Source organism: Suhomyces tanzawaensis (assembly GCF_001661415.1).
Source record: "Suhomyces tanzawaensis NRRL Y-17324 unplaced genomic scaffold CANTAscaffold_1, whole genome shotgun sequence".
Lineage (NCBI taxonomy): Eukaryota > Fungi > Ascomycota > Pichiomycetes > Serinales > Debaryomycetaceae > Suhomyces > Suhomyces tanzawaensis.
In genome coordinates this window covers 1,010,953-1,024,736 of record NW_017963636.1, presented here as the reverse complement: position 1 = coordinate 1,024,736, position 13,784 = coordinate 1,010,953, and the positions used below count along the sequence as shown (strand labels likewise).

Below are 13,784 nucleotides of genomic sequence, written 5' to 3'. Positions count from 1 at the left end.
TTAATAAAATACATTATTAACTCTATATTCCAGTATTCTGCAGTGCCTACTTGATCATCTTGAGAACATCTATCAATACCTCCAATATATCTCTCCTTTTATTTTGCCTGATAACGGTGGTAACTGCAACTTTAAGTTTTTCATTTGCAACGAACCACAGCAACTCATCAGTTTCCATATCACTCACAGAAAATACTAAATTCATCAAAATATAGCTGGATCTCAATATTAAATCGTCTCTTGTAGTTTGATTGATAAATATATCAGAGATGATTGCAACCAATTCGTTTTTTATCATTTCGTTCTTGACTAAAATTTGAGGAATTGGTTCAAATTCAGAGGTTGCGTTTGCCAACAATCCTGCAATTACTATTTGAAAAGATTCATCCTCAGAATTCAATAACTTGATTAATAGGGTTAACCTGCTTAAGTTCTCTTGGTTAACTTTGCCATCAGAACCAGCCTCAATATTGAAGAATTTAACTAGCAAACTAGGTTCCACAATTAAATTTGTGATTAGTTCCCAACTTGCCTGTTGAATTTTGAAATTGTCGGAATCAATAATAAAGTTATTCAAGTAACTATCAAATGACTTTACGATTATCAATTTCCTGAGCTCAGAGTTCTTCTCATCGGAAGAAAGGTTCGTGAGGGCCAAGAGGGATTCATACTTATCAAGATCTGTCATCTCATGGAGGTATTGTTCTGGTGATTGGGTGTTGTTCAATGCTCCAGTGTATTTGGTGATATCTGGGCCTAACAATTCTATCAAAAATGGCACTGCTGTTCTGACATCATATTTTGTGAATGCTACGCTAGGGTTCACTGAGATGAGAATCTTTGATAGCGAACGCAAGGCGCATAATCTTGTTTCAATCAAATTAGAATTTGAATTTATTGGTCTAGTTTCACCATTTCCATTTTTCTGGATAGCTGTGTGCTTTATCAAGAAGCTTAAAATGAAACTTAGTCCACCTTGTTTAACCAACTCACTTCTAACTTCTCTTTCTTGACCTTTTGCTATGGAATAAATTATGAATACAACTTGGTTAACGAGGTTATTTGGCGTGACGTCTGATGCATTCGAAACTGCTTCCTCTTTGTAGGATTTGATTTGGGTAAGGACTTCAACAATTTTATAGTTGAGAAGAATCGACTTATTAAAAAGCTGTATTTCTTGTCGATTCTCTTGTTCGGAATCTTTTGAGCCTGGGGTAGCGACAGATTTCAAGTAATTGATTGTTCTCCTGTTCGTTTGGTTGGCCTCTTTCAATTTAGACAAGTTGGCAAGCACAGTAACTAAGCCGTATACTAAAGAGTTATTGGTTCCAATTGATGCTGCATCAGTAGAATTGACATCTGATTTTTTCTTTATCAACAGAATGATTTCACCTAATAAGTCCTCGTCACTTCTCAATATCGCCTTCACAGTAGCATTTAATGACAAATATGCCAATCCCTCCACAGCATACTCCAAAAAGACTTCGTTAGGGTCCTTGTTGTAAGCTTTTATGTAATCCAAGAAATTATTAGTGAAATCGGCGATTCCAATTACCTGCTCCTCCTGCTTCTTTTTATCCATTTGGACGAAACTCCATACTTTCACAAGTGCCAAAGAAGAAAGTAATTTAACCTCTTCGTTGGTCTTGACTTTTGCACCAACCTGGAGCAAGTCAAAGTATTCCTTGGAATTGTAGGTTCTACTCTCTTCTGTGATGCAGGATGTCGACACGAGCTTAAGTATTTCAGTGGCAACTAACACATGATTTGGATACTCCAAAGTAAGCTTATTGTTGACCACAATACGGGATATTTGGCTCAATATATGTTCTTTTGTCTTTTCGGACGTGTAAATCGGAGTTGTTACTTCTGGAACTATGGGGAACAATGTGCTAAGAATATTAATGAAAGTCAAAAACTGGGAGATCTCAAGATGTGAGTCATCCAAATAAAGTTCTAGCACTTCTGAGATGGTCTTGGTGGACAGAGCGCGGTTTTGGCTTAAATTTCTGATGACAATTAGGAGAATCAAAGACGAAACGTCTCTATAATTTTCCTTCAAGGGGTTCAACAACGTAAGAAATAGTCCTAGATGCTGGAAATTGATGTGGTTGAAATTAGATATCACCGCAACGTAGATAGACAAGTAGAATTTCGTATCCACATTCTTGTTGGCTATCACCACCTTGATAGTGTTCAATAGGTTATTAATCAATGCGTCATTGGTGGACCTGGAGCTGCCAAGTGTATTGATAAGTACCAAGCCTCTTGAATCCCCAACACGGTAGAGGCCCTTCAAGAACGTCTCTGCGTCATCTAACAACACTTCACGTAGATCACCAGAAGTTTCTTGCTTCTGCGAGGCCTTGACTAAATCACTCAACGATTGTGCCTGTTGTTCGGGAGACAACGGGGTGCTCTGACGAAAAACATTTTCTATCGAGGACTCAAGTGAAAGAGACTTCAATTGTTCTTCCACCGCGGTGTCGTGGGGTGAAGATTCAGCCATTATGGAAGGATCAGCCTTGACTAAGTTATACTTTCATACTTTGATTGTGTGCAGGTCATGAAAACGTTTCTAAGCAGAAGTCGAGCATACCAAACAAAGCAGCCCCATAACGTGAACGGACAACACGATCCATCATGGACACTTCAACGGTACTAGAGAAGTACACTCAGGACTTGTCCAACCTCCCGTTGGAGGTCAAGCATCTTCTCGAAGAGATGCGTAGCAAGGACATCCAGTTGTTGGAGGCTCGAAAGAGATACCAAACCAAAGATAACCAGATACACAAGTTTATACGAGCTAATGGCACGTTGACCAAACACCCCAAGGAGCAGCAGCTCTACGTCAAGATCGAGGAAGACATGAAAAAAGTCCAGAAATTACAGCAGGAGAAGATCTTATTGGCAAACACTGCGTTGTTCTTGATGTCCAAGCACTTGTTTAACTTCGAAACAGATATCGCCAAGTTAGAACGAGATGAGATGCTTCCTCCAATAGAAAGCGTGTGGGACGATGAAAATGGCAGAGGCGATTTGAACAGCGCATTAAACGGGCTTTCAGACACCTTGCTGGGGACCACCACTCCCAGAAACGGTTCCAGCAGTGACATCAAGCGCTTGACAAAGAGAAAACAGGGCCTTGGTATGAGGAACTCCACTACTGGGTTGTCAAGACCCACTAAGAGAATGAGATCAGAAGAGGCCGACGATAGGTCACTTCTGCGCACCCCTGGTCCCGAAAACGTGGGATCGTTATCTTTTGGCACAAGCGACCTCGGAGCACCTCTTGGAATGGTGCATATTGATGGGCCTTCTGGAAACGGTGAAGATGCTGACAATAATTTGTACTGTTTCTGTCAAAGAGTGTCGTTTGGCGAAATGATTGGATGTGACAATGACGACTGTAAGTTCGAGTGGTTTCACTGGAGCTGTGTGGGGATCACCTCTCCTCCAAAGGACGATGAGATATGGTATTGTCCAGATTGTGCTCCAAAAATGGAGAAAGGTAAAAAGAAAAAGAAGGTATAAGAGGGAATTAATTCAACACACTGGGTTCGATAGATGGATTACATGGCTACTCTATCGATTACGGATCTTTCTATCCACACAAATATGCATGATTCGAAAAATTAGCGAGAATAGTTAGCCATGGTGGCACGGAGAGACACCGGACGCAAAAGCATGCGGAAATGATTCAGACATCCTTTCTACGTTGTGCGACCAGACTTGGGAGCAGTCATCAAGCTATAGGGGTACTAGCGGCTGAGTCTGCTCGAAACAATCGAAACTACCACAGTACAAGTTTTGCAGAAGCACAGACTTCGGATCCATGGGCCAAAATATTCAGAGGCACTCTTATAGCCTACCAACCACAGCAATTCCCATGTGAGCCACTGATCCATGCTTCACTGCTCCATGCATGCAATTTCTGGAATCACCAGGAACAAGGAGTGCTGGAACACAGCCCAGTGACTCCCACGGTGCCACACTGAAGACTGGACTTGACTGAGCCTCTGCACCAGGGACTACTGGCTCTCTGAGTTGCGAGTGGAATGTCTCCTCGAGTGCCAGGGCAGACCGAATGTCTCCTGGGCCAGTTTCGCATTACCCTAATAGGAACTATGCCCCTAGGACCATATAATGTAATATCCCCAACGCACACAACCGTAGCCCGCCCACCCACCATGCCAGTGCTCTAGTCTGTAGCGATCCTGCATCCACCGCAGACCTAACCTGGTAGTCTCACCACCAGCAAACGTCAATAGCACGCGACCGCGACCATTCTACGAGTAGTCCCCACGGGGCTCCGTTGTATCAGTACCTGTCCAATAGCCAAACGACCTAATGAACCCCCTCCTCTCGCCGTTCCGTCCTGTAGCCCTTGCAACACCATCCCAGCCGCAACTCTGGCCCATCGGTCCCAATGGCCCCACTCACCACTTGCACCCGCCTCATCCTGGAATTACTCTGCCCCTTTCACGTGACGGACCCAAACATGCACTTCAAACTTTGAACCAAATTCATCCCACAACAGATCCGTACACTCGTTCATCTCTCTGCTCCACCACATCTTTCCCAGCGCAGCTATCCAGAGAGCTATCCAGAGATCCCGTTGATCACACTACCAGAGCCGTCACAAAATGAAGTACTCGATGTTAATGTTGGCCTTGGCTGTGGGAGTCTTGGCTGCTGATCCCCCAGCCCCTGTCCCAGAGGGTGCAGCCCCAGCGGGTGCTGCTCCGGCAGGTGCTGCTGGTGCTGGCGCTAACACCACTCCTGCTGCTGGCGCTGCCACTACTCCCGCTGCTGGTGCTGCGACTCCCGCTGCTGGTGCCACCACTGGCACAACCACCAGAGCGGGTGCTGCCACTCCTGCCGCAGGTGCTACCACTGGCGCCACTACAGGCACCACTACCAGAGCCGGCGCTGCCACTGGCCCCGCAACCGGTACTGGAACTGGTACTGGTACTGGTACTGCCACTGGTACTGCCACTGGTACTGCCACTGGTACCGGAACTGGAACTGGCACTGGCACAGGCACCACTGGAACGGGAACCGTGACCACTCCAGCTGACCCTGCTGCTGCCAAACCTCCAGGTGCCGCTGCCGCCGCTGCTGCTACTACTACCACCCCAGCTGCCCCAGGCGGTGCGGCTGTCCCAGGAGGCGTTGCTCCACCACCAAAACCTCCTGTGGTCTCCGACAACACTCCTGTCCCCACAGACAACGGCAGTGACGACCCTACCACCAAGTCCTTGACGTTCGTTACCTCCTATGTCCGTCCTTCCGCCCCTCCCGCCAACAACAATGCCAACAACGCCAACTCCGCCAAATCCGCCAACTCTGCCAACACCGCTCAGGGAGACAGTTCGTCCAGGGCCCCAAGACCATCAGGCCAATCCTCATCCAACGCGGGTGCTATGCAACAAGCGAACTATCCGCTCCTTGCGTTAGGCTCGTTCATGGCCTGCTACGCCGGGTTGTTCTAGATCACAACTCTCGTAACATTCCATTGGTAATACCTGAGGTCGCTTGTTCAATGCCACCCAATAAAAACGATGGTGGCCAACGCCAGCTCACGATCACCTCCCAATCGGGTAGGCCTGGCTATCAAGCTTCCACTGCTCGGATCTCCCGTTTCAGGTAGGACTTCCCGCTGGTTTCTTATGCTTTAATTCCTTCGGACGTTTTGTTCTATTATACCCTTCTGTTCTATTACCTCTTCTTTCTACAGGCTCTTATCTTCTTGTTCATATTTAGTTGCAATGTATCTGATTTGTACACGCCGCGGCCAAAAATTTCACTGCGATTCCGTAGAATTATACCTCAATTATTTGATGCTAAAGGATTAGTTAGTACCATGATCTTAGCCAGCATACGAAGAGAGGTTCTCACAGTGAAGGCCCGTGCCCCCTTTGGCCGTGTTGTGTGCGCCCGCTTATCATCATCTGCATTTCCATACATTTCAGACTTTACTAGTCTCGTAAAGAAGGTCCATCAGGAGCTCCCTGAAGCAACACAAGACGCCACCAAGTTCGACCAGCTTGTATTAAATGCTTTGTCCACATGCCAGCTGATCCAAACCCACGCATATGCTCCCAACGAGCAAATCAACGAATCGTCCAAGTCCATTGTCGAGACGAAACTGGTCATAGATGAGATCTTCACCAAATCCGAGAATGTGGCATTCAACCAAGATCTTCTTCGCCAAATCTTCTTGTTGAAGTTGCCCACACTTGTGAACTTGCATATAATCAATCATTACTACGCCAAAAACCCATCCGAGGCAACCATCATCCCAAAGGATTTGGCATTGATTCCCTTCCGCTCGTCGTTGTTCAACGGCGACTTCAAGCACGCCATAAAACTTGCCGATGTCACTGTTGGCCACCCCAACTACATTCTGAACAACAACCAGATCTTGAAGAAGGGCTTGTTCAAGTTGTTGGGATCCACAGTGTTGATCACTTTGCTGACCAAATTCGGGGTCAACCAAATCATAGAATGGGGTGGTCTCAGTGATGGCTGGAGACATCTCGGCTCTATCAACTCGATGTTGTTAACATACCTCATCAACTCCAGTTTTTTCATCACCATCGTGAGATTGGGAAGGCAGTCCATCCTGGCCGGTGGAGACATTGTCACCTGGCAAAAGGGAACCTTCTACACCAACATGTTTAGGCACGCGGATGAAATGATGTTTGCCTCTAAGATCATCGAGGCGGACAGACAATTGAATGGTGGAGAATCCAATCCAGAAATCACCAACGAGTTGTGCAGAACCAATGAGGATTTATACACTGACCAGCATACCTTACAGCCTGGTTACAACAGGGAAGGAGANAAAATCAGATTGTTACAGGTCAAGGACGATTTGGAGGACTTGAAACTTCAAGCCTATTGGATGAGTGGAGGCGACGGTTTTGAATGGGTGGAGCCGGACCAAGATCCTGCCGAGTTACTTTGGAAAAAGCACTTGAGCAAGTTGGACCAGCCATTATTGAGGAATACTGGCGGGAGAGGTTTGAAATGGGCCGACGACTTGATTGAAGAAGGTAAGACCAACTAAGATTTATGATAAAGCGATAACTTCCATTTCGCCACCAAATCTGAGCTACGTATACTGCAATAAAGGGCGACCTATGGCAGATTTCATTATCTTGACCAAATATACTGTAAATATTTGTACATATAGAATACACCTAATGTGATGACATTCAAATGCTTGCTGTATGGAGAGATTGGCATTCACGTGACACGCTTCGCGTGATCATACCATCACACATTTACAAGTTTACTACTACATTATCAACAGTAACCATGTCTCGGTTAACCATTAAGAGGCTCATCTCCCATAAAGCTCATCCAGAGAACGTCATCCTTGCCGATGCGCTCAATCTCCTTTCTCCATCGGAAATTCCCAAAGCAGCATCTAGTTTTAAACCTTCTTTGTTAACTAATTTCGCAAAGGGGTCAGCAAATGAAAGATTCAACTCCGATGACTTGATCAAAGTCAAGCTACCAGCATCAGGCGTCCATGAAAGTGCGGAAGTATACCTCAATAACTTGTTGATGGGGCTTCAGTCTTCTAGAATAATGAGTGCCAAACCCAACTATCAAATTCTCGAGATGAGTCCTAAAGAGCTAGCTACGTACATAAAGTCAACTTCATCTGAACAGAGATTGTTCGAACTCATGGAGCTCTTCTATTATCAAAACAAGCTTACTCCTCGTATCATGACAGACATCATTCTAAACAAACATTTTGTCAATGTGCATCAAAGCCCCCTCAAGTTAACTAACCTCGAAGCCCTCAACCTCTCCTGGAGACCCATCAACTACACGCAAATCGATATCCTCCTAATGAAGAAGTACCACGACTTGAAAAAGCCCCTCTTGATATTGAAAAACTTGAAGGAAAACTTCGTGACCAAGTACTACCCCTTAGTGGAAGCAAACAAACTATCGCCATTCTATGAGCGAATTGTTTGGAAGTTCAACTTTGAGTATATCAAGAACCTCGATGAATTCTACTACATTCGCAAGTTGAACTCGCTTAAGTCGAGTTTCATCATCTGGGAGTCATCGCTTGAAAACAACCACCGCATCAGCCAGTACATCCTCGAGAACATCAGCGATCTCTCGGAGATCCAAAAACTCTTCTTGAGGGTCTGCTGTAATGACGTTGTCCAGACCAAGGTTAACGAACAACTACAAGTGCATCAAAACTCAAAACTATTATCGGACTTGAAAAAGCTCTCGATCAAGTACAAGGTGAACGGGCTTTCAGATGCCCCTAGTAGTGAGGTCAGGATGAACTACTACTCGTTGATCAAGGCACTTGAAGAGATATTGGCGGAAGCCGGCGACGAAAATGGCCTAGCCATTCGCGATGATTTGAAGAGGTATAAAGAGATGGTGGTGATGAAATTGGGCGTAGAGGACCAGGAAATCAAATGGCTCAACGACCAGTTCTTGTCGTTGGTTCCTAAATCCAACTAATGGCGCCACGACTTGGCACCAGACATTTCCCAATATGCACACCGTCCAAACGCGAATTCATACAACACTGTTTCTACCATGAAGGTTCTTCGTGACAAAGATATCAAAAGCTACTTGGACTCGGCCCTTTCGCAAGAGTCAATTCTCACCCAGTTCCAGCCTGCCCTCATCAAGGGCTTGCAAGCATGTCTGGTAGACCCAGACAAGATCATCCCACCCCGGATCGTGCAACCTTCCAACAAGCCAGGAGTGGACACCACCCACTTGTTCATGCCATGTATATCTCCCGATGAGGTCGGAATCAAGATGATCAGTGGTGGTCCCTCCAACAATGCCCAAGGATTGGGGTTCCAGGGAACCGTTCTTCTTCTCGATGAAAACACAGGGGCCACCAAGGCCATTCTCAACGCGGCAACCTTGACAGCGTTCAGGACTGCTTTGGCCAGTACAGCAGGTCTTACTAAGGTTATCCCTGTGGATTCCACCATTCTTCCTGAGCTCACGGTATATGGAGTGGGTGCCCAAGCCTACTGGCACGTCAAGTTGGCGTTGAACCTCTACGGATCCAAGATTTCCACCGTGAACATTGTGAACAGAACCTTGGCGAATGCCGAAAAGTTGGCTCTGACTATGGGAGCCGAGTTTCCTTCGGTGAACTTCAATACGTTTCTGTATCAGGACCAGGACCTGGGCATGGTGCAACACGTCCAGAACAGTTCCATCCTTTTCGGATGTCTTCCAACCACCCTGGCCAACATCAAGGGCGAGCACATCAATTCCGATCCCCAGTACCCCAAGTTTGTGTCGTTGATCGGCTCTTACAAACCGGAAATGGTGGAGTTGGAGGTGGAGTACCTCAAGGCCGAGTTCAAGGGCAAAGTCCAGGTGGTGGTGNATTCCAAGGAACACACCCTTCATGAGGCTGGCGAGTTGATCCAGTCAGGGATTGGGCAGGACGGGCTTGTTGACTTGGCGGAATTGTACGCTCACGACATCAGCCGTGCTAGCTACACCACCAAGACCGGAGTGACAGTCCAGAAATTGGTGGGGTTGGCCATCATGGATATTGCCATCGGGACATTTGTGTGCGACCATATTGAGGGAGGAATCGACGTGGACGAATTCTAGGAAGAGTGAGACGCTAGGCTGGAAGTTACAACTACAATTTACTATGCTCTTGCATCATTAACCTTGGCTCCACCATAGTCGCTCCTATTGGCTCAGCACTTATCTGTCAGGCATTCTTCTCCATCCACAATTACCATTCTTCAGATTTGGTGCTTACCATCGAACACTCCCAATTGGCCCAACACTTCCATTTCCGCGCGAAGTCCACGCTCATGACTAGATTCTCCACATATAGAATATATAATTAGAGAATCCAATAATTAACTACACCTCACACTCGTAGCTCCGAGATGCCCTAAACATCCCACTACCTCTAGGATGGCCCCTTTGGCCACCACCGTAACTGCCATTGACACTGTACTCAAACTGGCTTGCGCTGACCATTTTGATGCTCCACTACCTTGGCGCGATAAGACGGATTTTCTGCGGAAACCCATTACACGCTACAAGCATCCATCCTCTCTAGCAATGGCATCCGAGAACCAAGCCCTCTTGGGCGGCGACTTGTCTGTATACAACACCAAGAAGCCAAGGTACCCTAACTTGATCTGGCGAGCCTTGAACGTGGTGATGTTTGTGGTTTTGGTATTCCTTCTCCTCCCATCCACCAAAACCAACACCGTTCCCGAAGTCGACAGCTCCAAGAAGAAGAACGTCATCTTCATGGTCACCGATGGCATGGGCCCTGCATCGTTGTCATTGGCCAGGTCCTTCAGACAGCACAGAGATAACTTGGCCATCGACGACGTGTTGGAGTTGGACCACTACTTGGTGGGCTCCTCCAGAACCAGGTCCAGCAGCTCGTTGGTCACCGACTCCGCTGCCGGAGCCACCGCTTTTTCGTGTGCCTTGAAGTCCTACAACGGTGCAATTGGTGTGGATCCCCACAAGCAGCCCTGCGGAACCATCTTGGAAGGCTTGAAGTTGCAAGGGTACTTGACAGGCTTGGTGGTCACCACCAGGATCACCGACGCCACCCCTGCCGCCTTCAGCTCCCACGTCGACTACCGTTTCCAAGAAGACTTGATTGCTGAGCACCAATTGGGTGAGTACCCATTGGGCAGAGCCGTTGACTTGATTATCGGTGGTGGCAGATGCCACTTCTACCCAACCTCTGATGCCGAGGGCCATGGATGCCGTGCAGACTCCAGAAACTTGATTGAAGATGCCCAGAAGAATGGCTGGCAATATGTTGGTGACAGAGCCCAATTCGATGCCTTGCAAGGAGGAAAGAACATTTCCTTGCCCTTGTTGGGATTGTTGGCTGACGGTGACATTCCTTATGATATTGACCGTGACTCGAAGGTCCACCCTAGTTTGGCTGAACAAGTCAAGGTTGCATTGACTGCTTTGTCTGAGGCCACCAAAGACTCGGACAAGGGTTTCTTCTTGTTAATCGAAGGAAGCAGAATCGACCACGCTGGTCACCACAACGACCCTGCTGCCCAAGTTAGAGAAGTCTTGGCTTACGACAAGGCATTCCAAGAAGTTATCAAGTTCATCGACGAAAGTGACGTTGAAACTGTCGCTATTTCCACTTCTGATCACGAAACCGGTGGTTTGGTCACTGCTAGACAAATCTCTCCATCTTACCCTGACTACTTGTGGCGTCCAGAAGTTTTGTTGAACAGTACCCACTCAGGCGAATACGTCGCAAGAAAAGTCTTCAACTACAAGCACAAGGATGACCTCAAGAAGTTCAAGAAGTTCATTGCCGAGGAAATCATCGAAAAGGATCTTGGTGTTACCAATTACACCAGTGAGGAAATCGAGTTAGTTGTTGAGAATGCTGCCAGCGTCAACGACGTTTTGTATGTTTTCAACAATATTATTTCCGTCAGATCCCAAACCGGATGGACCACCCATGGACATTCAGCAGTTGATGTTAACATCTACGCCCATACCAACTCCGAATCCATTAAAGCAAAGTTGTTGTCTAACAAGGCTCACCATGGCTTGTTGGGCAACCATGAAAACATTGAAATCGGTGAATTCATGGCCTCCATCACTGGCGTTGATCTTGAAGAAGTCACCACCTCTATTCAAGGTACCAAGCACTCTCCATAAACTTGCGGCTCGGGGCTTTGATTTCTTTGACTTTGTCGAATACAACATCTAGAGTAGATCCGTTCTAGACTAAAATTAAAGCATAAAGAAATTTCTCAATAATATCTATTGTAAGCTTATTTCTGTATTATTATGATATCTATATCTATATCTATTATCAAATTAATTGGAATTTAAAGTATAATCCTCTTTGCACAACTTCGCTCTCAAGGAAGCTCCGTATTTGTAGAAACTGAAGGGAATGGCAATCATTGCCAAAGAAATAAATGCTAGTAACCAACTAGCCCACTGTAATCCTAATCTATGGTACATCTGGGTAACAAATAATGGGAATGCAGCTCCACCCGAACTTCTTAAAAAGACTTTGGTGGCTAATGCAGAAGCAGCATATTTGGCATAGGTGTCAATGATATAATTGTTCAATGAATAGTAGATGAGAACCATACCATATCCAAAAGCAATTCCACTGGAGGCAGGGCCAACCCAGATGATGTGCTTGTAAGAAGTTGCACCCAAAATGAACAAAGCAATACAAGGGAAGGGGCTGCCAATCATAGCACCAATAAGTCTATCCTCTGGGGTAGGGGTTCTTCTCTTGCACAACTCGGCATATTTCTTTTCGATAATTGGAGTGGTTGTAAGTGCCAACAATGCTCCGATCAAAATTGGAATGAACATGAGGCCAATGATGTTATCTTTGTAGCCATACAACTCGTTGAAAATAACTGGGTAAGCGAAGAAAAAGGCATACAACAACGAGTAAATCAAGGCAACGAAAGCGCACATTAAGTCCAACACTGGCTCCTCAATGATAAACCTGAGTGGCCTAATTAAATTGTCGTTGATCAATTGCTTCAACGTCAATGGATGGGCTTCCTGTTCTGTCATGATGTTTTGGTTACCTGTCTCCTTTCTCAACTTCTTTGCTCTCTTCTTGAGAATAGCTGGTGCATAGGTTTCGGGGAGAATGATGATGATAATCCACATCACACCAGCAAATGCCATATTGACCCAGATGATTATATCAAATCTACCTGTTCCCACACTAATGAAGCCGTTGACCACACCTCCCAACACAGGGCCAGAGTAAGGAGCAAAAGAGAAGAACGCAATTGCCAAGGAACGGGTTTCGGAATGAATGTCAACGATACTGGCACCGATGTTGGTCAACGCACTGGAAGCAAACACTCCGCACAAGAAACGGCAGGCCAAGAGAGCACCAATATTGGGGGCCAAAGCACAAGGAATGTTGAAGATCACGTACAACCCAAACGAGATCACGTAGACTGGTTTCCTGCCTATTTGCTCAGACATGGGGGCCCAGATCAAGGGTCCAACGCAAAAGCCTAGCACCATTAATGACACGGTAAGGGTTGAGACCTCGGTGCTGACGCCAAACTTCTTGTTAATTGTTGGGAGGCCAGTGGCAAGACACGAGGACCCGTAGGCGGCACAGATCACAAATATGGCGTAGATGACGGTGTAGAACCAACGCAAACGAATATCCCAGTTGAGGGGGTTTTCGGGGTCGTCCACCACGAAAGTGACAAATTCGGCCTCAGAGGGTACTGAGCTAGAGGAATCAGTGTCTTTTTCTTCCTTGGTGACGGTTCTTCCCAACGACTGCAATTGGTGAATGGGCACTAACCCGGTGGCAGTTTCCAAGGTGTACTCTTCTGGGAAAATGGGGTGTTCTGTGCCTGTGGGGTTGTTGATAGCCCGCGAGGGGATATCTCGCGATACTCCCAACGTCTGCAACGACCTGGCAGTTTCTGTTCTGACGAGACTAAGGCGATGTTGTTCGGGCTGGCCCTCGAAAGGTTGTGTGTAGTCGTCTTCTTGGGACATTTTAGAGGCGATTGAAGAAGCTGATGAGTTGCTCATTGTTGCTGGTGGAAAACAGGTGGTGGTAATGGGTTTAAATACCGTGGTTGCTCCGGTGGGAACCCGAACACACCACCAGTTTTGCACCCAAGATTATCCGAGATTCCGGCACGCAGGGCTGCGCAGCCAACCACGGGACGGAATGGCCAGGACTCCACGTGACAAACGCCCTCTAGGGGCGGCTGGAACCAGGCTTA

At 46.6% G+C, this 13,784-nt stretch overlaps 7 protein-coding genes across 7 annotated transcripts; 5 read left to right on the top strand and 2 right to left on the bottom strand.

The window, feature by feature from the left end:
• Window positions 1–46: 46 nt before the first annotated feature.
• On the bottom strand, window positions 47–2,509 carry CANTADRAFT_3834 (uncharacterized protein; the record flags this gene model as incomplete). Its single annotated transcript, XM_020208749.1, has 1 exon — window positions 47–2,509. One exon carries the CDS (start codon window positions 2,507–2,509, stop codon window positions 47–49), a length of 2,463 nt encoding a protein of 820 aa, XP_020066883.1.
• Window positions 2,510–2,643: 134 nt separating this feature from the next.
• On the top strand, window positions 2,644–3,534 carry NBN1 (histone acetyltransferase; the record flags this gene model as incomplete). The annotated part of the gene is made up of 1 exon (XM_020208748.1): window positions 2,644–3,534. One exon carries the CDS (start codon window positions 2,644–2,646, stop codon window positions 3,532–3,534), a length of 891 nt encoding a protein of 296 aa, XP_020066882.1.
• Window positions 3,535–4,322: 788 nt separating this feature from the next.
• PGA33 (Pga33p) lies at window positions 4,323–5,854 on the top strand. Its single transcript, XM_020206215.1, has 2 exons — window positions 4,323–5,455; window positions 5,593–5,854. The coding sequence occupies exons 1-2, from the start codon at window positions 4,647–4,649 to the stop codon at window positions 5,651–5,653; spliced, it is 870 nt and encodes a 289-aa protein (XP_020066881.1). The 5' UTR covers window positions 4,323–4,646; the 3' UTR covers window positions 5,654–5,854.
• Window positions 5,855–5,866: 12 nt separating this feature from the next.
• CANTADRAFT_3831 (uncharacterized protein) lies at window positions 5,867–8,508 on the top strand (the record flags this gene model as incomplete). The annotated part of the gene is made up of 3 exons (XM_020208747.1): window positions 5,867–6,777; window positions 6,859–7,061; window positions 7,322–8,508. 3 exons carry the CDS (start codon window positions 5,867–5,869, stop codon window positions 8,506–8,508), a joined length of 2,301 nt encoding a protein of 766 aa, XP_020066880.1.
• Window positions 8,509–8,586: 78 nt separating this feature from the next.
• CANTADRAFT_87722 (uncharacterized protein) lies at window positions 8,587–9,636 on the top strand (the record flags this gene model as incomplete). The annotated part of the gene is made up of 1 exon (XM_020211372.1): window positions 8,587–9,636. One exon carries the CDS (start codon window positions 8,587–8,589, stop codon window positions 9,634–9,636), a length of 1,050 nt encoding a protein of 349 aa, XP_020066879.1.
• Window positions 9,637–10,113: 477 nt separating this feature from the next.
• PHO8 (Pho8p) lies at window positions 10,114–11,798 on the top strand. The gene has a single exon (XM_020211106.1). It carries the CDS (start codon window positions 10,207–10,209, stop codon window positions 11,701–11,703), a length of 1,497 nt encoding a protein of 498 aa, XP_020066878.1. The 5' UTR covers window positions 10,114–10,206; the 3' UTR covers window positions 11,704–11,798.
• A 67-nt stretch (window positions 11,799–11,865) lies between these two features.
• TPO3 (spermine transporter) lies at window positions 11,866–13,551 on the bottom strand (the record flags this gene model as incomplete). Its single annotated transcript, XM_020209153.1, has 1 exon — window positions 11,866–13,551. One exon carries the CDS (start codon window positions 13,549–13,551, stop codon window positions 11,866–11,868), a length of 1,686 nt encoding a protein of 561 aa, XP_020066877.1.
• Between the last annotated feature and the right edge of the window lie 233 nt (window positions 13,552–13,784).